Raw genomic sequence first — 24,357 nt, 5'->3', positions numbered from 1 at the left:
TCCTGCAACGCTTAGCCGTGTCTCTGCTTCAACACACCTGAGTCAAACGCTCAGCTCGTTAGCAGGACTCGGTGGAGCCTGACTGCGTCTTGAGGCGATAATTCAGCCATGTCACTGAGGCCAGTCGGACCTGGAGCACGTTTAGGACCTGCAGCACCCGGCCCCTAAGGACTGGGATTGACCAAACCAAGTCCAACCTGGTCCAGTCCAGCTGCGGGTCAAAGCTTCAGTCTGAGCGTTGGATGGAAGCAGAGCTGAAGAGAGAGAGAGAGAGAGAGAGAGATGAAGAGGAGAAAGACGAGGAAGGCATTACCATCAGGAGCTTCGCTCAGAGCTTTCCCGCTCATCTCCCGCTCTCCGACCAGCCAGACGTAGCCAGAACCGGTCATGTTGAGCTGACGGGCCGCTTTGTACACGGCCATGGCTTCATCCTCACTGCAAGCACAGAGAGACAGACAGGAAGTACTAAAACACAGACAGGAAGTTAAGCAAACAAAGACAAACAGGAAGTAGAGAAACAGAAGTTTTGTGATTTTGTAGACAGTTTCCCTGATGTGGTGGAAACCATCCAGCTGTTGGAAGAAGCTGCTCCATAAGCTAACGTTAGCATCGTAACATTAGCATCCTTCTAAACATGAGCTCTGTTTTTTGGGGCATTTTTATAATGTGGCAAAAGCACCAAGTTCTTAGTGTTCAAAGCTGAGCTGACTGATTAGAACCTGAAACCACAAACACATTTTAAATCTATTCTGAAAATTTCTATCCACCGGTTAGCATTTGCTTTGCTCCGTTTCTTTGCTTTTGTTAACCGACTCTTTTGGTTAGAAATTAAATTTGAATTATGATTTTATTACTCATCAGTCATCGTCAGTGTTCCCATTTTTAGCAAAGTGTCGGTTTGATTTTCAATGAACTCTTAAAATGAGTTCAATCAGCTAAGATGCTGATTGATTTATGATTCCTGACAAGCAGCAGTTCCTACCGGCCCCGGCCTCAGGGTGGCGCTCACCTGGCCGACAGGATGATGACTCGGGCCTCCAGGTCCTTGGCCTCCAGCAGCAGCGCCGTCAGGTTGGTGTCCTGGCTGAACAGCAGCACCTTCTCCGCCTGGAGGACCGCGGCGCCGACGGACCAGGACCAGCGAAGGACAGAGAGAGACACGGCAGAACAACACCACACAACACATCATAGAACAGGAATGGTTAGCTCCCGGATCCACCTCCCTCATGACCAACCCGACCCCCAGCAGCGACCATGCTGCCATTGGAGGAGGACGGAGCAAACAGACGGAGGCAGAACGAGTCAAAGATCTGCTGAACTGAAAGGAAACTCAAAGGCAAAATAAGGGAGGGCGTGGTGGGACATGCAGACTGACTCCAACCAACCAATCAGGGACGTGCATGTTAGAGCGCGCTGATGCAACTGCAACTTAAAAAAAGGTTGGAGTGGAGAGGAGGAGGAGAGAGTGGTTCATTTCTCAACAGAAAAGGAGGAGTGAAGGATCCTGGAGGGCAGAGGTCGTCAGCCAAGCATCAGCCTGGCTGCATGCAACCCTTCACATTAGGAAAACCGGGGAGGAAGAGGAGGGAGAGGAAGGGCGTCTCTCCTGGCAGTGCGAACCCATTCTCTGTGTGCAGGAGTCATGAAAAACCAAACGAAAAGAGATGTGGAGAGAAGACGTGCCACCGGGACAGGAGTCTGTCTCTGGAGCCGGGTTGGGTCTGGGCGGGTGGGCGGGGCTAACTGGTGTCGGCTACTGGGCGAGCTCAGAGATTGGTTGGGCGGCGTGCATCATTTCACCATGCAAGTTTATACCTTGGGTGTTCTCCTGAAGTCAAAGTTCTGTTGGTCGAGGTTTTCATAGTTCCTGTTTTTAGTCTGACAGTGATGTGCAGAGAAAATATGCAGACAGAGATTACAGACAGCAAAGCATCAACAATGATTCTTCTTCTGCTTCACGACGGAGTCAGAGGCAAACACACCGCAGAGCCTCCGCTGCCCGGCCGAAGGCTCGCCACACTGTCGCCATGACGATGACATCGGCAATCAGTGCGATCGGCTGAAATATATCTGCCTATTTCCTTCTTTCCTCTGTCTCTCAGCTGTGACCTTTAACCTTTTGGGTGATGTCATTAGTGAAAAGAACAAAATCATAACACCTGAAATACATTAGTCAACAATTGCTGCTCCAAAGCCTGATGTTTCCATGGCAATATGGTCACGATATCGATTTACAATCAGAAATAAATGTTCATTGTTGATCAGGTTCGTTTTTATCGTAACGTTTTCTCTGCTGTTCTGCTTCAACGAGCTTCATGCTGGTAGTTTTCTGGTTCTGGTTCCGAACCGGACCAAACTAAGTGCTGGCCTAGTTAAAGGAATAGCTCAGGTAGTTCAGTTCCTCACCTGCAGCACATCATTTACAGACAACAATTCCAGCAGGCAGTGGTGGGCACCGCTAACAGAAAAGCTAGCTGCAGCTAAAGAGCTTATCATAAACTTTAACTCTGCTATTGCTAACCCACTGATCATAAACTTTAGCTTAGTTAATGCTAAAGCGCTAATCATAAAATATAGCTTATTTAATGCTAAAGCGCTAATCATAAACTTTAGCTTAGTTAATGCTAAAGTGCTAATCATAAACATTATCTCTGCTGACTCTGAAGAGCTATTTCTACAAAGTAATTGGTGAAAGCTAATGCTAAAGGCATAAAGAGCTAACCTCTATGTTGAGGAGGATCTGGCTCTCAATACTTTTCATATCTGTGAATTTTTACCAGTATTTGTTTAATTAACAACTTGTTTGTATTCTTCGGCATTTGCTTGTTTTTTCTATTATTTTTTGTAAACTTGTAATTTGTAAAGTTTAATTAAAAAACAGAAAAGAGCAGAAATGGACTTGTCGCGAAGACTGACTTCAAAATAAGAGCATGAATATAAACGTCTAACTACTAGAAGAATTCTGATGTCTTCGTTGAAAATTCTGATCTGGAAAAATTCATTTCTGGTAAGTATGGTAAACATTTTCAAAGCTAGCAAAAATGCTAAAGCACCAAGTGAAAAATTAGCTTTGCTGTTAGCGGGCTAGCAGGAGTCTGTCCTGGAGGGTCAGCAGTGTTTTGACTGGAGGTTTGGTCTCATCGGACAGTTCGGGTCCAATCGGAGCCCAAGAACGGTTTCATTTCCCCCGTACCGGAAGCTCAAGTTGTTTCTGATATCCGCTGAAGCCGAGGAAAAGTCTGACTGACCGCTCCATAAAACCTGCATAGCTGCTGGTAAGGTACTGACAGCTCATAAATACTTCACAGAACATCCGTTAGGAAATCTGAGCCAGGCCTCCACCACATTATTCATAATTTACGCCCCTCAGTAACACAACATGAGGTCACTGTTGCTGTATTTGTTCTGCATGAAGAGATCATTTTAAACATCCTGGGGGCATCCGGCCGTCCAATCCGAGCGGAGCTGAGTTTACAGCTGCTGGACCTGCAGGATGATCCGCGGCTCTCCTGTTGGCTCTCAGGTGTAAATCTCCCTCTGGGTTCTGGCTGCAAGTGTGCAGACAGCAGGAATATTTTTAGATGGGCTCACCTGTCGAACTGATTTATAATGAAAACCTTCCGAAGCGATGAGTCGGTCCAAACAGACCTCAGCAGGAAAACTCAGATCCGTCCTGTTAACAAGCTGCGACTTCCAGCCCTGTGATGCTAATGTGCTGCGGCAGGGCAGCGGCGCATTAGCGCTGCGCTCAGTCCGCCCCAAATGTTCAACTCATTAAACATGAATCCACACGCCACGCTGCGCACCGCCCAGACATTCCTGCAGCGCTTCCTGCACCTCCAAACTGGGATGCTAATGGCTGGGAGCTAACAGCTGGGTTCAGAGCCGCTAATGGCTGGGAGCTAACGGTGGGATGCTAAGGTAAGGGTAAGATGTTAACAGCTGGGAGGTAAGGGTGGGATGCTAATAGCTAGGATGCTAATGAGTGGGATGCTAATGGCTTGGAGCTGATGGCTGATATGCTAATGGCTGGGATGCTAACAGCTGGGTTCAGAGCCGCTAATGGCTGAGAGCTAATGGTGGGATGCTAAGGTAAGGGTAGGATGCTAACAGCTGGTTGTTAAAATGAGAAACTTTCTTGTTTTGGTGATTTATTTATCTTGTTATGACAGAGCCGTGAAGAGAAGAAAGGCTTTTTATCTTGTTACGATACGACGGGTTTTGCGAATCATCGTAACGGGTTTCCGTTCTGCTCCTGATTTTTCTGTGGCTCTGGCAGCTAAACGCTTTGATTCACCTGCCAGTGGTCATAATGTTCTGCCTGACTAGTGCAGATTCACACAGTGTCCTTCATGAACATGAAGTGCAATTATTCTGGGCTTTCAAAATAAAAGCCCATCCTAACAGATAGAGACCAGAACCGAGCCGGTACCCTCAGACGGACCGGACCGCCCGGCCACTGTGATCTGGGTCAAAGGTCATCCGTGCCATGTCCAGGTCCCTTTCTCCCCAGACCAGATGTGTCCGTGTTGCTCGGCTGCAGCTCTGCTCACCGACTTCAGCCAGAATATTCATCCTGCTCTGACCTCCTGACCTTTAACCTCTCAGTCCAGCAGCGCCCGCTGCACTGCCGACTCAACGTCTACTGTAACTGAAGGTCAGATCAGTTAGTCTGACCTCTTCCTGTCGTCAGCGGCGACACAAAGCAGACGTGACGGACAGCCGGAAGCAGCTGAGGTGTGTTTGCGCGGCTCTGATCTCCGTCAGAGTCGAGGTGATGAGAAACCAGACAGCAGATGGAGCTGGAGGACTGAAACCATGCCATGAGTCCACAGAGAGAAGAAGAAGAATCAGCTCAACTCAAAGAAGATGAAACAAAGAGTCAAACCTCCACCAAGACTAGCAGGTCCGTGCTCTACCTGGACCCACTGGTCCAGGACAAACCACCAAGTCCAGTCTTTAGACAAACTGGTCTCGACTTGGATCAGCGTGTTCCAGAACAGACAAACCTGAAGTCTAAAAGAAGACAGTACCAGTCAGTACCAGCAAGTCCAGAGACAAGACCAGCATGTCCCATAGAGACGGTATAAACCCATGAGGTGAGCTACCTGGACCAAGACCAGAACCTGACAGCAATCTACACTGTTAAACCAATAAGACGCAAATTCATTAAAGAAACTCTAAAAGTCCTGGAGGAACCTAGACACCAACCTGAGAGCAGAAACCACTAGAAGTAAAGACGCCCCATCACATCCGATATCTTAGCTTCGCTTAGAGCAGAGGTTCCAGTCAAAGGTTTTCAGAGTCCAAACCAGTGGCTTCCAGCGTCAGCGAGACCATCATTACAGACATCAGTAACAAGCTGGAGAGGTCCAGAGATAAGTCCTGCCAGCCAACCGTTTAAACCAGTGGGTCCTGGTCAAGACCAGCAATCTAGAAGCAGAATAATGTTAATCAGGACAACAGTCAGCAATTTTCCACAAGGTCTCAAAATCAGCAGGTCCAAGATCAACAACAGTTTCTGTCAAGACTGCCAGACACAAAATCAAGAGCCGCAGAAACAAAGCTGGGCAAGTCTGACAGGAAAGAATATTTGCTTTCCTATCGGACCTACCGATGTTACAAGTCAGAACCAACAGCTTTAAAGACAACATGGGGGTCATCTAGAGTCAGAACAAGGGAATCCTGGACAAGATCAACAGATCTGGACTTTCTGCCAGAAAGGCCAAAGTTCAGTTCATCAGATCAGAGCAAACGCTCCAGAGTCAACTCTAGAATGTCTCAATCAAAACCTACAGACCCAGAATCAAGACCAGTAAGTCCAGAAGAACAATCCACATGTCAAGCTAGTCAGCTCCAGAGAAAGCAACTTTCAGCCCAGTCTCAACACCATAACCATAACTTCAGGAAGTCTCAGTCCACTCTCAGAGTCCAGGTCTGCACGTCCGGAACCAAAACCATTCTGTACCAGCTAACATCAGCAAATCTAAAAGAAAAGAACCAACGGGTTACGGCCAGAAGAGCCAGCGGTCCTTTCAAAGGAAGGTCCAGTTGGTTCCGGTTCACAGGTAGCCTGAAGTCCAGAGTCATTACCAACAGGTAGTCTAAACCAGAACGAGGACCAGTAAAACCAGTAGGGTTGTTGGGTCCAAATTGTCAAAACCATAGAACATGTTTCAAACATAAACATTTACAAACAAATATTGTTTTATAAGAGAAACAATAAATACTGACAGAAAAAACACTAATATTTAATTTGAACATGCATTATGACGCGTTTCTCCGGGTCTGGATCTCAGAACAAATCAGAACGTCAGAAACCAGGAAGAAGGCTGGTGTCACTTCCTGCAGCAGTTCTCTCTCTGAATAACATCCGAGCTTAATGAAAGCAACCGGACCGCGGCGCTGTCCGACTCGCTCCGTCTCCCTGATCCATGGAAACAAACCGGCAGGTAAACAACCTTGGTGGAGATCAACAGAATCATCCTGAATGAACAGGAAGCTGATGATGGAGAAGCTGAGATGACGTGTCCAGCAGGACGTCAGGAAGATGATGGGGGGATGACGGAGCGGTGGAGAACAAGGGAAGATGAGGGTATAGATCCATGGACGATAGACGGGTTGAGGCAGAGATGGAGGAATGAAAGAAAACCGCTGGGTTTGATGAAGGCCTCTCTCAGTCATGCAGTGGAAACTTCACACACCGTTTCCATGCTCCGTGAGAAAACATGTTTATTTCTGTCAGGCAGTGGTGGGCACGGTCAGCTAAAGCTAGCTGTGCTAACCCTAAAGCACCAATCAGAATCATGAGCTACGCTAAAGCGCCACAAAGATAATTATCATTACTGTCAACTTTACATGATAATTAGCAGAAGCTAATGCTAAAATTGTATAATATGATAATTAGCAGAAGCTAATGCTAAAGTGCTGAATCCATCCATGTTGATACCAACAAGACATGTGCTACAACCTAGCATAGCACCTCATCAAGGTCTCCTCTGTCATTACACTCCTACGTGCAGGAAGTGATTCTGTGGATCAGACCTTTCACTTGTGGTTTCAGTTTTATAGCTGTTGAGTTTTGCTAACTCTGTTTGGCCCTGGTGGAGCTGCGGTTATTAGCATGTGGACAACAAATCATGACTGAGAGTTTTTGCATGTATTTGTTTAGCTAACACGTCTGGTGGTTTGTTCCTGTTTGTGTTGTCTGTGCCTCCTTCGTTCATTTGTTGTATACTTGGAAAAAAAGCCCAGAAAGGCGCGGACAGGAAACAAAACTTCTGAGTAAACAGTCTTAATCCCCTTCAAACTAAGAGTATGAATATAAACGTCTTGCTACTTGGAGAACAGATGATAACCAAAACACAGATGTCACACTTTATTCAGCTGAAAGTTTACAAAAGAGTTTTACCGTTTTTCTAGAAAAGATAATTTAGAGGAAGCTGACAGTTAGTAAAGGTGCTAAAATGCTAAGCTAATAATTAGTTCTGATATTAGCGGATTAGCGAAACAGGGCCCACCACTGCTATCTTGACTCCCAACACTTGTTGACAGAAACATGTGCAGATTTACACGTCTTAATGTGTTCATTCACATGTGAACTCCAAGGTACATGTGAAACACAAAGCTGCAACAAGAGATGAACTTCACTGGTAGAACCACCAGTGAAGTTGTAATGTCTACAGTTACCACCAGGTGGCGATAAGACTCACAAGACCAACAGTATAGCCTGGAGTTCGGCCTTCCAACCAATCAGGCTGCTGACCCTATTTTGACCCCAAGCTGACCCTGATTGGACCCCAAGAGCACCTTGACTGTTAAAAAGAGCTGAATTCACAGCAGATATTGATTAAAATCCACTTTCAGTAAGACTGTTATGCAGAATTAGAAGAACAAGAAACGGATCATTGTCCCAGTTCTTCGTGAGCGGCGGAGAAAGTTGCACAAAGTCGGGTCTGACCTTTTAATTTTTTCAAACACCAACTGATACTGATTTTGGGATAGCTGCACATTTAGGAGTTAGCTCAGTGAATATTTATCAGTCGTTTATTTTAAGCTCCTATTTGGTAGAAATGATTATTTTCTTACTTTCTTGGGCCCAAACAACCAAACTTTGCTATCAGGACTGGTTTGTAAAACATGGAAGGTAGTGAAAACGCTTTGCAGGCGCTGCAGTTTCACATGTACCTCCACATGCGCATCTAGGTGGGTAATCTGCACATGGCCTCTGTCAACAGTTGCGCCACATGGAGCCTGCGGGTGAAGCCGTGACGATGACGACCGGTTGCCGGGGCAACGCCCAGCACCTTGCTCACCTTGGTCTCCCGCTCCTCCAGGAGCGTCTCCAGCTTCTTCTGGGCGGCTCGGCCCTCGTGGTCGTCGCTGACGATCAGGATGATGTGGTTCCACCTGAACTCCCTCATCAGGTCGAACCACACCTGGGCCTGGTGGGAGTACGGCGGCACCGTCCGCAGGAAGGACAGGTGGATGCTCTGCAGAGAGGAGGAGGAGGAAGAGGAGCATGAGGAAGAACCCACAGCGGGACGCTAAGAACTCACTTCTCTGAATTCTGAGCCACAAACGGGAGAGGACTGGGAGTACTGGGAGACTACAGGGATGCTCTGGTCTAATCTCACCATCAACAGTTTCATAAACCTGAGAAAGACTCAGAGTCCAATTTGCTCCCAGTTCAGGGAAGAAACTGGGAAATGAGAAGAACTGGATCATATGTTCTTGAATATAAAATTATGATAACATGCTAACACATGCTAACACAGTAACAGATGCTAACAGATGCTAACACATGTACAGGTAGCCGATGCAGGATGATGGATCTTTCAGGTCTCCAAGTCTTTGTGTCCTAAACGCTGCGTAGAGTCGTGACCTTGACGTGACCTTTGCTGCAAATCAGGTCGGGTTTAGGTTTCACTTCTTCTGCTGCTTTATACTAACTCACTGTGATTTAATATTTACCTCAGGTTATTTTAGCATAATTTACCAAAACTTGACCAATCCACGTTCATCGTAGCTTAACCAACCAGCTACTGTAGCTTAGCTTGTTTTGAGTTTAGTTTGTCCAGCAGCATCAATTATTATCTCACCTTAGCTAATCGCAGATTAGCTTTTCTCTAGTTTAACCAACACAAACTTTTCTTAGCTCACTTAGCTAACCTGAACTTATACTTTTAGCTTAGCCAGTTTAGCTTAGCTTATCTTAGCTAACTCTCAGTTAGGTTAGTGTATCTTTTAGTTGAACCAACCTAAGCTTTTCTGATCTGTGCCAGTCCCTCCCAACACACAGTGTCTAGTATCGAGCTCTGAGGAACACCGGGACTCATCAGCTGGTGAAATGTGAGAAGTGCCGTAGCAGGCGGACGCGGCTGACCTTGTCGGAGTAGATGGACATGCGAGTCGTCAGGCCGACCACCGGGATCCGGTAGAACCCGGCCGTGTAAGAGACGGGCGTAGGAGTCAGGTGATCGTTGGACTGCGGAGGATGGCTGACCAGGATAGCGTACACCTGCAGAAGAAGATTTCCTGATGACCTGCCTGACAAACAATGTTTGTTTTAAGACAGAATCTACTGGGAAACCTGGGAGCAAGAGAACCAAATGTTGGAACCAGAACCGGCCCTTTTGGGCTCAAAATCCATCATATTTGTAAAATGAATCCTAGCCTTGAAATCATTAATTATTAAATTTTGATTATTTAATTTAATTAATGTGGGTTTTTTTCAACTTTCCTGTCGAGTTGCCTGCAGACATCTTGATTGTGTTCTGTGACTCAAGGCAGTTCAGGCTACCGCTAACTAGCTGCTAATATACCCTAGCTGGCTTTCATTAGTCTGTCATGGTTGAGTGAAAATTTTCTCCGGTTGTCTGTGCGACATTTTATTTCGGCCTCTCGCCGACGGCTGAATGAACCACCAGAACCAAGCAACGGAACCAGCACCAACTCCTAGGGAGCAACGCAACTAGAATCCAGACAGGCAACAGCAACGTATGATCCACGCTAACAGAGTAAACGTTATACTTTAACCAGATGTAACCTCTATAATTGTGATAGCTCAGTTCAACTCAGTTCTGCGTTGTGTGAATAAGGGCCAGGAAACAGGATGAGATGAAATGATTTTTATCTGTATGGAACAGAATAACGACTGATCAGGAATCAGGTTCATCACAGCGGGTACAGCACCTTACGAGGAATAGTATTTTATGTTAGCATCAAGCTAACATAACATTTTACCAGAGCGTTAAACTCAGTGAACCTACCTCGCGCTCATCTCTCATGAACTGGCAACGAAATATCTGTGTTCAGTATATTTAACACTGCCAACCACCAGGAGGGGGCGCTGTTTCACCCATTACACATGAACCCAAACTTGGAAGTAATGACAAGTGGAATTCTATACAACATTAACTATGGTACTCTCCCTCCTGCTGAATTCCACTTGCCCCATTACAACAAACAAAACAAAACAACAATGGAAAAAGCAAGAAAGATAAAGAAAAGAAAAAAATACAGTAAAACCACAGGTACAAACGCACAAAATGGAGTAAGAACTCTATTCAAATGCACAGGAAACCAATACACAACCACCGTTTCCAAAGTCACTTGTGAGGTACAATCACATCAAATTTACAGTTATAAATACCCAGTCACTTAGACTATCCCATGAGGATCAGTATGAGAAAAGGTTGGCCAGACCCCACCTACATACATAGGGAAAAAAAAATATGCCCATTTACATATTTTGTTAATATGCAACTGCAAACTCACCTCGCAAATAGCAAAACAAACATGAAATATCAAAATTGTTACAAAATCTCAAGGTCAAAATTGAAACAAACAAAACCGAGTTTTATAAGTAAGAACTCATCAAACTAATGATGAGTTCTTACTCATCATTAGTTGAGTTTAGTTTGTCCAACACAAACTTTTCTTAGCTCACTTAGCTAAGAAAAGTTAGCTAAGTGAGCTAACTTTTGCACCATCAATAGTCTTATTGGTGATGCACCAATAAGACTAGACTTATTGGTGCATCATTTCAATAAGTCTAGTCACTGGTCTCAACAATTGCCCAGCTCTAGATCTACGGGCAGTCGCACCATCAACTACTGTCACTGTAGCAGTACTAGTAGCAGGTACATCAGTGAGAGTGTCTGTAACAGGAGCCGGAAAGGTCTCTGGGCAAGCCATTAGGACTGCTGAGCAACCAGAGTCTGCTGAACTGCTGTCCATCAAAGCAGCTCCATCAGAGGGTTGTAACTAATCAAGGACTGGGTGGGCTAGAGGCAACACCTCTGATAGGGCATTAGTAGGTTCTACAGCTCCCTCCAGCACAGTGCCCTCCACCTGCTCAGCATCTTCTGCATCTGTCTCCCTGCCTGCTCCCAAAGGTAGGTCAGATACCCACACTCTTGTTCTAAACTCTGCTGAGTCAGAAATTACATCACTGATTGCTGACCTCTCAACACTGAGGTCAAGTGAACTTGATGTCGGAGACAGAATAACCTCCTCCTGGTCATCCTGAGGTAAAAGCAGAACGTTTATCGACATTATCAGATTGCGGTGAACCACTTTTACTTGGCCTGTAGTGGGATTCTGGATCCTGAAGGTGTGGCTCTCATCATCCTTTCCAACCACCACATACACCGTGCTGTCCCAGCAGTCAGCAAGCTTCCTTTTTCCACGTTCTCCTTTGTTGGCCAGCAGCACTCTGTCGTACACTTCCACCGGTACACCACGTACTCTCTGGTTGTATAGCTCAGTGTGACGCTGGAGCTGTTTAGTTGCTGTTGACTGGGCTACGGCCATAGCTTCTCTCATGTCCATTCACAGGGTCTCAACATAGCGATCATAGTCCACCACCTCTGGATCACTGAGCACCGAACCAAAGATGACGTCCACTGGAAGACGTGACACCCTCCCAAACATGAGCAGGAACGGTGCATACCCTGTCGTCTCATGCACTGTACAATTGTAGGCGAATGTCAGAGATTTCAGGGCCTCAGGCCAACGATGTTTAGCTCTTGGTGGCAATCATGTTGCCTAGAGTCCGGTTCATTCTCTCACACGAGCCATTCCCCATGGGGTGATAAGGCATAGTGTGGGACTTTTGCACGCCCGCCACATTCAGCAACTCTGCAATGAGCGAACTCTCAAAACTGGCCCCCTGATTGGAATGTAGTCGCTTGGGAAACCCATAGATGCAGAAGTAGTTGTTCCACAGTTGGTGTGCAACTGCTTTAGCCGACTGATTGGGGCACAAGAAAGCGTGTGCCATCTTTGTGAAGTGGTCAGTAGCCACTAGCACATCCAGTGAATTGTTTGAAGAATCCTCAGCAGTCCAGAAATCAATACTGACAAGTTCCAGAGGTTCCGAGGTCCTTATGTTTTTCAAAGGAGCTCTGGCTTCTGGCTCTGGTGACTTGCTGACAACACACCATCTGCAGTGTTGTACATACTCAGCAACATCATGCACTAGGCCAATCCAATAAAACCTCTGTCTAGTCAGATACAGAGTCCGTTGATGACCTTGGTGACCAGCCTCATCGTGAACACCTTGTAACACTTTCTGGCGCAGTGAGCGGGGGACAACATAAAGGTAGGACTTTTTCTTTGTGACAGGGTTTTTAGCTACCCGATACAGAACTCCATCTCTCAATGCCAGCTTTTCCCAGCCTTTCAAAAGCTTGAGGACTTCTGATGACTCCTTGACACGTTCCCTCCTGGAATGTCTCCACTTCCTCTCTACAAAGAAGATCACCCTACTTAGTAGCAGGTCAGTTCTCTGCCTCTCCTGCAACACTTCAAGCAAGAGCACCTCAGAGTTGACTTTTGGGGTTGTTAGAACAGTCTGTGAGAACTGTGGCAGGAGAAAAGCATTTGGGCACACCACAGGACCATTTCTACTGCATCCCTGGAGTACAGCAGCAACCTCCAGTGATGATACTGCTCCCGTCTTAACAACCGCCACACCCTGAGATATCTGTGGGTTGCACTCAAATACTTCAGGTGGGTTGGCTGACCAGCGAAACACCTCCTGGATCCCATTAGCACCAACCACTGCAGCCTCTGCCAGCAGCTCATCATAAGGCATTCTTGTCAAACGGTTAGATGCACTAGACTGTACGAAGGGCTCTCTGCTAAGGGCGTCAGCCACCACATTCTTTGATCCAGGGATGTACTTGATGTCGAACTGGAATGGCGCCAACCTAGCGATCCACCTCTGCTCACACGCAGCCAGCCGAGCCTTGGACAGGATGTAGGTTAGTGGATTATTGTCCGTCCACACAGTGAATTGGTGACCTCTCAACCAGTGATGGAACTTGTCACACACCGGCCATTTTAAGGCGAAGAATTCCAGTCGGTGCGAGGGATATTTAGATTGGGCATAACTTAGTGATTTACTTGCAAAAGCGATCGGTCTGGCTGTTGAACCACCAGCAGGCACTTGTGACAGGACTGCACCAAGTCCGTCAGTAGACGCATCCACAGACAGGAGAAAGGGCTCACTGAAGTTTGGGTGGGCCAGCACCACACGATCTAGCAAAGCCTGCTTCAGTCGACAGAAAGCCTGCTGACAATCTGCTGTCCAATCCTCAGCATGGAACTGTTTGCGGATTTGGCGGAGTTTTCTTCCACCTCCCCGCGGACCTTCAGAGCATGAGATCAACCGAAACAATGGCTTGGCCATAGCAGAACACCCCTCAATAAACTGCTGGTAGTAGACCACCATGCCAAGGAAGGAACGGATCTTCCTCTGTGAGGGAATATTCGTGCCAACCTCCATAAGGTCTGACTCAGTAATGGCGGCGATAGGAGTCACTTTATCTGGGTCAGATTGGATCCCATCCATGCTGATGATATGACCGAGGAACTTCACTGACCTCCTCAGAAAGTGACATTTCTTTGGGGCGAGCTTGAGGTTATGATTCTGGAGTCTCTGGAAGACCATGTGCAGACGCTCAAGCGCTAGGTCTTCTGTTGGAGCAAACACCAGGACATCATCCAGATAGCACAGCAAGCTCATAAAGTTCTGGTCACCGAAGATGTTTAGCATCAATCTCATGAATGTCGCTGGACTATTACAGAGTCCCTGAGGCATCCGATTATACTCGTACAATCCAAACGGCGATGAAAAGGCAGTGTACTTTCGGTCAGCTTCATGCACTTCCACATTGTAATAGCCGGAAGTCAAAGCCATGGTTGAAAAAAAGGCATCGCCCCCCAAGGCTGTTAGAGCATCAGCTGGATGAGGGAGTGGGTGTGCATCCTTGACAGTGCGTGCATTGATCCATCGGAAATCATTACAAATCCGTAAGTCACCAGACTTCTTCCACACGAGTACCAGTGGAGATGCAAACTCACTGCTAGACTTCCGTATGATTTCACGCTCCTCCATCTCATCCAGTGCCTCTCTCAATTTTTCATACTGGGTTGGTGGTATGAGCCTACATGGCAATCTGAATGGTTTCTCATCCATGACTCTGATGCGATGTAGAAAACCCGTGGCTTTACCACAATCCAGTTTGTCCCTTGAGAAAATCGACTGGTATTGAACAATGAGCTCAGCCAGTTTAGCCTTATATTCAGGGGCAATGTCACATGACTCGGGGTCTATATCCGACAGTCCCAGTCCTCTAAGCATTGCCTGAGGGGTGTCAACTGTGCACGGTGTCACAAGGTGAGGATGATCTGGCAAGGTGGAGTCCTCTGAGACGAGGCTGTGTCTTGCACTGTTGTCCAATGGCACTTGTATTTGTTGATGAATGCCAAGTTGGGATCCAGCAAACATCTCCACTGAACAACAAGTACACACATCAGCCAACTTAGCATTACGTCTCAAGGTAACCGGCTTGTCTGATGGATTAATGATCTTTAATGGGAGCCACCCATCTGCTCTTAGAATTGACACCGACCTCCCCACTAAGACTGTCCTCGGTTTAGATCTTGCTGTTGTTGGCTCCACCACAACAGTAGATCCAGCCAACAGATTATTCACCTGTGGCAACTTGCCCCAAATCAGATGCTCTGTCATAGGTTCAAGAGTAACAGCTCGCTTGATTTTGACAGTTCCAACTGCATCATGGACGTCTTCATCTGCAGCTTTCACCCTTGCCAACAAGCCTAGCATTTTCTGCTCTGCATCACTACTGTCACAGAGTGCTGTGGGGCCCTGGTTCTGAAGATCTTGCCTCAGCTTAAACCTGTTAATAATGTATCTCAACAGGTTACTGCCAACAATCAGTTCTTCATTCTGGATCTCAACAATCAATGTCGGGACAATCACTTTGCAGTTATAAAGACCCATCTCCAGATCGCACATGCCAGAAAGTAAGGTCCTGGATCCCCCACACCTAATCAACACAGTCGCTGTCGGCTCAAGGGTGGGGCTCCTTAAAACATTCCTATGTAACAGCTGAGGTATTACTTTAGAGCTCAGAGTGCACGCCATCGACCCACTATCCAGCAAGGCTCTGACCGTAACCACTCCTCCCAGTGTCACATCTTCATAAAACAAGTTGTCATGCTGTTCAAGTCTCTGAATGTTTTGGAATATTGGTGTATATCCCATATCTCTCACTTCATATGCACTTTGACACATAGACTCCATGTCATCTTCAAAATTTGGAACAGGGGGATCACTTTTAGGCCCAACACTTTCCCCCACCACATGCGGGCCACTCAGTTTTCCTGAGACTGCACCACCTGCTTATCGCTCCTAGGCTTCCTCACCCCAGCCCCTCGACACTCCGCTCGGATGTGGTCAGGTGCAAAACAGCTAAAGCACAGATGATTGGACCTGCAGTGATACTGAGTAGTGTGCCCACCCTCGCTGCACACAGCACAAGGTACGGCAGGCTTTACTTTCGTCGGCTGGTCCCCATGGGTGTGTGCCTTGAACCTACTTTGAAACTTGTGCTGCTGTGGCTGCTGCTCCAGAACACGTTCGAGCAGAGCGATGACCCGGTCCAGGCGGTCTGGCGAGTTCTCAGCTGACTTCCCAATAGGTGGTGCAACAACTGGGGCTGGAGGTAATACTTCAGTACTGAGTGTCGGACTTTGCACAGAGGAGGTGACTTCCTGGTGCTGGGAAGACCAGAAACTTGACATTCTCTGTTTGGTTAGTCGCTTGCGATTTCTGCAGTGTTCAACAAGCTTCTCGTGAATGTCAGCCACTGTCCAGTCTTTCAGCTGCCTACATTTGAATATGAGCGACAGTTCAGGGTCAGGGCAGTTCTGGATAAACATGGCAGCTAGATCACAGGACAGAGAGTCAAAAGCCTTATTTTGTCTCTTTAAAGAGTCTTCTGTCACATCCAAAGCTTTGTTGAGTCTCAGCCAATATTCAAAGGGATGTTCGTTGGGGTGGGGCACAGTAGCATAAAAGTCCGCTAAGGGCAAACTAGAGGACATAGTATCACTGAAGTGCTGCTTCAGTATCTCAAAAATGGGTTCAGGTCCTGTAGTCAGATTTAATACTGGCTTACTGCGTATGCCAACTTTAACCACTTCATGTGCCCTCCCCACCAGCTTAGACATAAGCTCATCAGCCTGTTCAGCCACAGGGATGCCTTTCTTTCTCATATAAGATAACATCATAATCTCCCACTCTTGGACTGAACATGAATCATGATCCCCTTTAAAACTCACAGGTTCTTTTACATCAGGGTGAACAATGACATTTAGCATGGCAGACTCGTTAGCTGTAGCTCCAGCCACCCCTGGACCCATTGTATTACTCAAACGGGTCTCAATGCAAGATGCAGTACTTTCACCGATAGAAACTCCAATTCGTGAAGCTATGTCACTCAAAAGTCCGCTATCAACATCACACTGTGGAGCATCAACAGTGTTGTTAACTCTTTCACCCAAATAAACAAAATTTGGTTTTGGTGTGGATGCTTCTGGGGTATTCAAAAACAAACCCCTACCTCTAGCAACTGCAGGCATAGGAGTAAACATTCCTAAACCCCTTCCCCTACCAAAAGAATTGTTGTTTGCCATAACTCAGCACTTAATGATCGAAAACAAAAACAAAAAAATATATACATATATATTTTTTTGAGCACTTACAAATTAAACACAGCGGCAAAAGTGCACCTTCAACACATCAACAAGTAAAACCCGGCTGTAAAACAAGGCTGTAAAAACATTCAAACCAATTTTGTCTCAAAGTGCCCCTCCTTCACAGAGAGAGCTAAAAAAAAATAATCCGGTAATAACCACAGCCCAGCAACACATTAGCTCTGTACCACGAAACAAAACTGTTAAAATAATTTTAAAAATAACTCCACACTTTCTAGACTGCTCACCGCCACACTACTTAAGCGGCGAAGAGTCCACACGGAGCACCGTGTCTGATAACCGGGACCGATGTGCCACCCACGATCCGCTGAGGCGCCGGGAAGTAGACTCATCCACCCGCGCTGAGGTGGTCGAAGAACGGGCACCAATGTAACCTCTATAATCGTGATAGCTCAGTTCAGCTCAGTTCAGCTCAGTTCTGCGTTGTGTGAATAAGGGCCAGGAAACAGGATGAGATGAAATGATTTTTATCTGTATGGAACAGAATAACGACTGTTGGTTCATCACAGCGGGTACAGCACCTTACGAGGAATAGTATTTCATGTTAGCATCAAGCTAACATAACATTTTACCAGAGCGTTAAACTCAGTGAACCTACCTCGCGCTCATCTCTCATGAACTGGCAACAAAATATCTGTGTTCAGTATATTTTTGGGGCCTGTCATGCAAAGCAATGGCAGGAACCTATTGCTATTCTCCCAATTCTTTATTTTTCATCCGTAACCGTTAATGCGGCTCATACCGCTGCGTGCACACCTACAAATGAGGTATCAAAACGTGCAGAAAATTCACGCCATTGTTGCTATTACTTTTGGTGGGATTTGGGCTTAACGTGGCGACATAATTCGCAAAAAACTACGAAAAAAACCCCATTATAAGTCAATGGGAAAAATCCTAGAAATACCCTATTTTTGAGGATTTTCTGTGTCGTCACAAATTCACCTAGAAATGCCATTCAAATTTCATTTTGTAGATACGTCTGTGATCTCTTCGAAAGTGAAGACGGCTCGTCGATACCAGTTACGGTTTGTCCACAATTTGTCTCTAAGCGACCCAAAGTTTCTCATTTTTCCTAAAATTAGAGTGAGAGCCGATCTCGGCTAGAGTGAGAAATGAAGAGGTTTTTTGAGCCCAAAATAATTTTGAAATCGCCATCACGCCCACAAATATCGCACGATTGGTATCAAAATCGGTCCTCACATTGATACGCCTGTCTGCTCCAGTAAAATGTTTTCGAAATTTATCTAGACCGTACGGTTTTCTGTCACGGTGCTTCAGAGCAAAGTAATGCGACAGGATTTTCTGAGGCTCTCAGGCTCTTTCACTAACAGTTCACACCTTGGTGTGAAACTTATTTAACATAGCAACGGAACTCAAGAGGCTATTGGCTGGTGGTTAGGACTACAAATACGCATCACTGTAGTTCTAACTATAGTGGAACGCTCAGTTGAAACAGATCAGGACTGAACTGGCCTTTAGAACTACTTGCTGCTATGGGCTGTATATAACTGATTTAACTCAGTAACTGTTACACATGGGATTAGTTTGGAACTTTAAAATTAAGCATAATAATAATTTCAAAATAAAAGCCTTGAATATTTTTACATGACGTAATTGCTCTTTTTGGCTTTATTTGACTTTTTCATCCAAAGCACTCTTACACATGGGATTAGTTTGGAACTTTAAAATTAAGCATACTGAAAATTTCAAAATAAAAGCCTTGAATATTTTTACATCAGGTAATTGCTGTTTTTGGCTTTATATGACTTTTTCATCCAAAGCACTGTTACACATGGGATTCCTTCGGAACTTTAAAATGGAGCATAATAATAGTTTCAAAATAAAAGCCTTGAATATTTTTACATCAGGTAATTGCTGTTTTTGGCTTTGTATGACTTTTTCATCCAAAGCACTGTTACACATGGGATTCGTTCGGAACTTTAAAATGGAGCATAATAATAATTTCAAAATAAAAGCCTTGAATATTTTTACATCAGGTAATTGCGCTTTTTGGCTTTATGTGACTTTTTTATCCAAAGCACTGTTACACATGGGATTCGTTCGGAACTTTAAAATGGAGCATAATAATAATTTCAAAATAAAAGCCTTGAATATTTTTACATCAGGTAATTGCGCTTTTTGGCTTTATGTGACTTTTTTATCCAAAGCACTGTTACACAATGGAATCGTTTGGCCCTCTGAAATGAAGCATACTGCAAATTTCAAAATAAAACCCTTGAATATTTTTAAATCAGATAATTGCTCTGTTGAGTATTATATAACTGATTTAACCCAATGACTATTACGCATGGGATTAGTTTGGCCCTTTGAAATGAAGTTTAACAAAACTTCCAAAATAAAAGCCTTGACAAAATTTTAACTCATACTGAATGGTGCACGTCCGCCTTACTTAACGTTCTTGTGGTTCTCCGCGTGCTACTGATTACGTTGCGGCGTTCTTTAGCGTCGATGCCAATTTGTGGCGTGACAACGCCGGGCCCAAACCCACGGGTGCGCCTTGGCAGGCCCCGGCTAAATTTCTTCCGAAATTTTCTAGTTAACACTGCCAACCACCAGGAGGGGGCGCTGTTTCACCCATTACACATGAACCCAAACTTGGAAGTAATGACAAGTGGAATTCTATACAACATTAACTATGGTACACAGAGGTGGCGCTAGACTTTTCTGTTATCCGTCATCTTGATTTACAGCATTAAAAACAATCGGTTATGTTTTATTTTTCCCCATAAAATTATAATCATATTAACATCGGCTACTCAGCTGCATTTAGTTAATATTCACCCAGTTGAACCGTGAATCCAGATCCATCACACATAAATCAGATAAATTCATCTAACTTTTTCTCTGTAGTGACACAAACTACTGACTGTGGCCCAATAACTTATAATAAATTAAATGACTCCACTTAAATTACCTGCTGCGGTCTGAACGCTCAGCCTCCCAAATTCCTCCTGGTCGCATCTGCAGAGAAAACTGCGCTGGTTCATCAGTCAGGTGGATCCGTCTGATCAAACCGATCTGCCCTGTGGGGTCTGGTTGTGCGCTTTTATCACAATTTTAAAAAAATTTTTTATCATTAACACAACATCGCATTCTAAAGGCGCCATTTCAGCCAAAGGTGTCAGGACTCTGGGTTTTGGGTTTGGTTTGGTTTTTTCCTCTTAAGCCCAGTTCACACTACACAAGTTTTTTGCCCCGATTTTGCCTTTACGAAAATCTTAGAAAGTTCTGCATTCTAAGATTGTCGTTCGTAACCGATCATCCTGTAGTGTGTGGTGTGTTACGATCTGACCATTTTTTTCAGGAACGAGTAATCTAACGCGTTGCTATTTCATATCCAGTAGTCAGACTACAGTTACTTATCAAAATCATTTTTGCGTTACTATTTTCTTTTGGAATTTAAATTTATTTCCTCTACTCGTCTTGTCGAGTGATCCCCGTTTCTATGCGACAGTATCAGCAGCGACAGAAACGTAAAGAATGGAGGGAAGAGGGAGATGCGCGTTTTGTTGGTAGAAAAACAGAAACGACTTTGAGTTTCTGTCGCCAAGTCCGATTATTACAAAAGCTGAGGGCCTTTTCTTTTTAAAGTCGCTAGCAAATTTAATGAGTCGCGGGTTGCGCCTTTTTGGGCTCGTTTTTGAACTGAAGTTGCTCATTTGGGATTGGAAAACGATTCCGTAAAGTTGTGCAACTAAACGCCAGTGTAATTATTAATATTAAGATAAGTGTCACAAATCTGTGCAGCAGCCATCTGAACTGTGGAGCCGCAGGAGGAGCTCTGTGCTCTGACACCAAACGCAGGGCCGTAACGCACAACCTGGAGGCTCGGGGGGGGGAGGGGGGGGTTAAAATCCTTCTTAGAGTTTTCCAGACAATAGTGAAAAACACAAAAACATGCACAAATTACTAAAGTTTTTTTTTGTACTGTTATAACCATTAAAAATCTCCCCTTCAGTTCAACCTTATAAGTGGAGACACATTGTCGATGTTATCATTATAAACTACCTTACAATTAAGTATCGGCAAAGATCAATGTAATTTTCACAGCGTTGCTGTTAGCAGCTGCTGAAAGTAACTAAGAAGGTTACTTTTAATGTAACTTAGTTACTTTCCAAATTAAGTACTCAGTAATCTAACTGAGTTACTTTTTCAAGGAGTAGTCAGTAATCTGATTGAAGTTACTTTTTCAAGGAGTAGTCAGTAATCTGATTGAAGTTACTTTTTCAGAGTAACTATGCCATCACTGGTTACGATTGATCGGGTCCAGTCAGTAGAACGTCGGGACCGCTCCCATCTGAAATCAGACATATTCAACAGCCCTCTCCTTGGGCTACCACCTTATTATGGTGGAGGGGTTTGAGTGCCCCAGGAGCTATGCTGTCTGGGGCTTCATGCCCCTGGTAGGGGGACCAGACAAAGCGCAGCCCGAAGACCCCAATGACAAATGGCAACATTGGATTTGGTGTTCCCTCGCCCGGACGGTCACCGGGGCCCCACTCTGGAGCCAGGCCTGGAGGGGGGGCACGATGGCGAGTGCCTGGTGGCAGGGATTTTTCCCATGGAGCCCGGCCGGGCTCAGCCCGAAGAGGAAACATGGGACCCCCCTCCCATGGGCCACCACCTGTGGGAGAGGCCAAAGGGGTTGGGTGCAATGTGAGATGCACCCAACCATCCGATCCTCGGTTGCAGAAGCTCTTGGGACGTGGAATGTCACCTCTCTGGTGGGGAAGGAGCCGGAGCTAGTGTGTGAGGTTGAGAGGTTCCGGCTAGAAATAGTCGGTCTCACCTCGACGCATGGCTCTGGTTCTGGAACCAGTCTCCTTGAGAGGGGCTGGACATACTTCCACTCTGGAGCTGCCCATGGTGAGAGGCATCGGGCAGGAGTGGGCATACTGCTGGGGGACTTCAACGCTCATGTGGGCAATGACAGTGAGACCTGGAGGGGCGTGGTTGGGAGGAACGGCCCTATTAGCGACTGTCAAACAAAGTCGCCGAGCAGCTGAATAGGGGAATCCTTGTTGACGCGCCAGCTGATCAAAAACGCCATTCCAGGATGCAGTTAAGATGGCTTTATTTTGTCATATTATCAATATCCAAGAACAGTGTCCAAAAAAGCATTAAAACCGGATCCGCAAGTTTAGACAGTGATCAAGGACAAAAAACTATATTAGCATAAAGCGGTCAGCAAAAAGTAAAACCTCCCCCATCACCCACTCACTGAAGTCACTAGGTGCCGCCACAGGTGATCTACAATCACTAATAACACCACGTGATCCCGCCCCTCACCTATCCACAACATTCCGGCCCCTAATTATTACATCATTACACAGTAATAATTACTCACACAACACCATAACCTAAGATATACACTACATAGAAACACACATTGAGACAACACATTCAAAAGTCCATAAAAGTCATTTTCAAATAGTCAAACAGTCATTTTCTCCTTTTTCTTCAAAATAGTCCATCCATAGTCAGTCAGTCATAGGCCAGAGGTTACCAGCACTTAGCCTAAATATAGTCAGTCTGCGATGTACATCTAGTTGTGGTAAAGTCAAATCAAAGGGTCATGTCAAGAGTTGAGTTAAGTCAAATGTGTTGTCTTCATTGGTCGGAAGTCTCCTGAAGTAGTATATCTTTGTGATGGGTCTGCATAAGTGGCTGGTTGGGGTCTTAATCCAGACCTGACGTACAAGTCCATTTTTGTCTGGCACAGTTTCTGTGATTCTGCCCATGATCCAGGAACCACGAGGTGCCGAGTCATCCATTATAAGGACCACATCTCCAGGAACAAAGTTGCGTCTAATCTTCATCCACTTTTGGCGCTGTTGAAGTTGAGGCAGGTATTCTTTAATCCATCTCTTCCAGAACAGATTAGATATATATTGGACCTGTCTCCATCGTTTCCGTGCATAAACATCATCTTTCTGGAATAAACCTGGTGGTAAGTTTGGGTTAGCCTTGAGTAAGAGAAGATGGTTCGGTGTTAGAGCTTCCAGATCATTTGGATCAGCGGATTCCAATGTGATAGGTCTACTGTTGAGGATTGACTCCACTTCACAGAGAGCAGTTTGAAGTCCTTCCTCGTCCAAATGCTGTGTCTGCAAGGTGAAAGTAAGAGCTTTTCTTATGGAATGAATCAATCTCTCCCATGCTCCACCATGGTGCGATCCAGCTGGAGGATTGAAGGTCCACTTCACCCCTTTCAGTGACAGCACGTCAGAGATCTTTTCCTGATTCCAATCTTCGATAGCTCGTCTCAGTTCGCGCTCTGCGCCCACAAAGTTGGTACCATTATCGGACCGCAGCTCTTGTACTTGGCCTCTCCTTGCAATGAAACGTCGTAAGGCATTAATGAAAGAGTCTGTGTCAAGAGATGAGGCAACCTCAATGTGTACTGCTCTGATCGCCAAACATGTGAAGATAACTCCATATTTTTTCACAAGACTTCTCCCACGCTTCACTTCAAATGGACCAAAATAGTCCACTCCAACAAAACTAAAGGGGGGTTTTTCAGGGGTTACTCTGCTTTCAGGCAGGTCAGCCATTTGTTGCTGGCCTGCAGCTCCATGAAGCCGTCTGCAGATCACACACTTTGACATGAGTTTTCTAATCAATGCTCCAGCACCAGGAATCCAATATTTCTGATGGAGCTCTGAGAGTATGTGGTTCCTACCACCATGACCCACCTCTTTATGGATATATTGGAGAATGAGATAAGCAATGTGAAGATCTTTAGCAACAATGATAGGGTGTTTAAAATCTTCAGACATGACAGCCCTGCTGAGACGTCCTCCAACACGCAGCACATCATCCACCAGAACAGGATTTAACCTGTATATGTGACTGCTTCGTTTGATGTTCTTTCCCTTTTGGAGACAGGAGATTTCTTCAGAATATCTGTCCTTCTGACAAAACTTGATTATCTGCACCTCAGCATCCTCAATCTCTCCCAATGAAAGGAAGCCAGTACGTAGCTCAACCCTATGAAGAGCACCTTCAGACTGGGTTGTTTCAGATGCAGACTGTAAATGTGTTTTTTTTTCTTTGTAATGCAAGAACAATGTTTTAAATCTCAAAATCCAACCCATCACTCTGACAAGACGAGTCCAGGATGAAGCACGACGAATCAAAAGAGCCAAAGGATGATCATCATCTTGTGCGGGGGAAACACCAATAAAAGCAGACACTTTGACTTCAGGATCTTCATGCAGAAGTTTCTGTAAGTTGTCTGGG

General features: G+C 45.4%; 1 protein-coding gene across 3 annotated transcripts in view; it reads right to left on the bottom strand.

Moving 5' to 3' along the window:
• Positions 1 to 24,357, bottom strand: part of grin1b (glutamate receptor, ionotropic, N-methyl D-aspartate 1b) — a 77,972-nt gene that overhangs the window by 32,570 nt on the left and 21,045 nt on the right. For 2 of the 3 annotated variants that reach the window (XM_028017403.1, XM_028017405.1), the window contains exons 3-7: positions 9,386 to 9,520; positions 8,316 to 8,492; positions 1,816 to 1,878; positions 1,010 to 1,107; positions 314 to 435 (exon numbers count right to left, since the gene is read on the bottom strand). In XM_028017403.1, coding sequence (XP_027873204.1) covers positions 314 to 435; positions 1,010 to 1,107; positions 1,816 to 1,878; positions 8,316 to 8,492; positions 9,386 to 9,520 — 595 coding nt within the window. The remainder of the gene's footprint in view (positions 1 to 313; positions 436 to 1,009; positions 1,108 to 1,815; positions 1,879 to 8,315; positions 8,493 to 9,385; positions 9,521 to 24,357) is intronic. The other variant, XM_028017406.1, reaches the window with a different exon arrangement.

This window comes from Xiphophorus couchianus, chromosome 5 (genome assembly GCF_001444195.1).
Source record: "Xiphophorus couchianus chromosome 5, X_couchianus-1.0, whole genome shotgun sequence".
Classification (NCBI taxonomy): domain Eukaryota; kingdom Metazoa; phylum Chordata; class Actinopteri; order Cyprinodontiformes; family Poeciliidae; genus Xiphophorus; species Xiphophorus couchianus.
The sequence above is the reverse complement of the archived record's forward strand: the minus strand, read 5'-3'. Positions and strand labels throughout refer to the sequence as shown.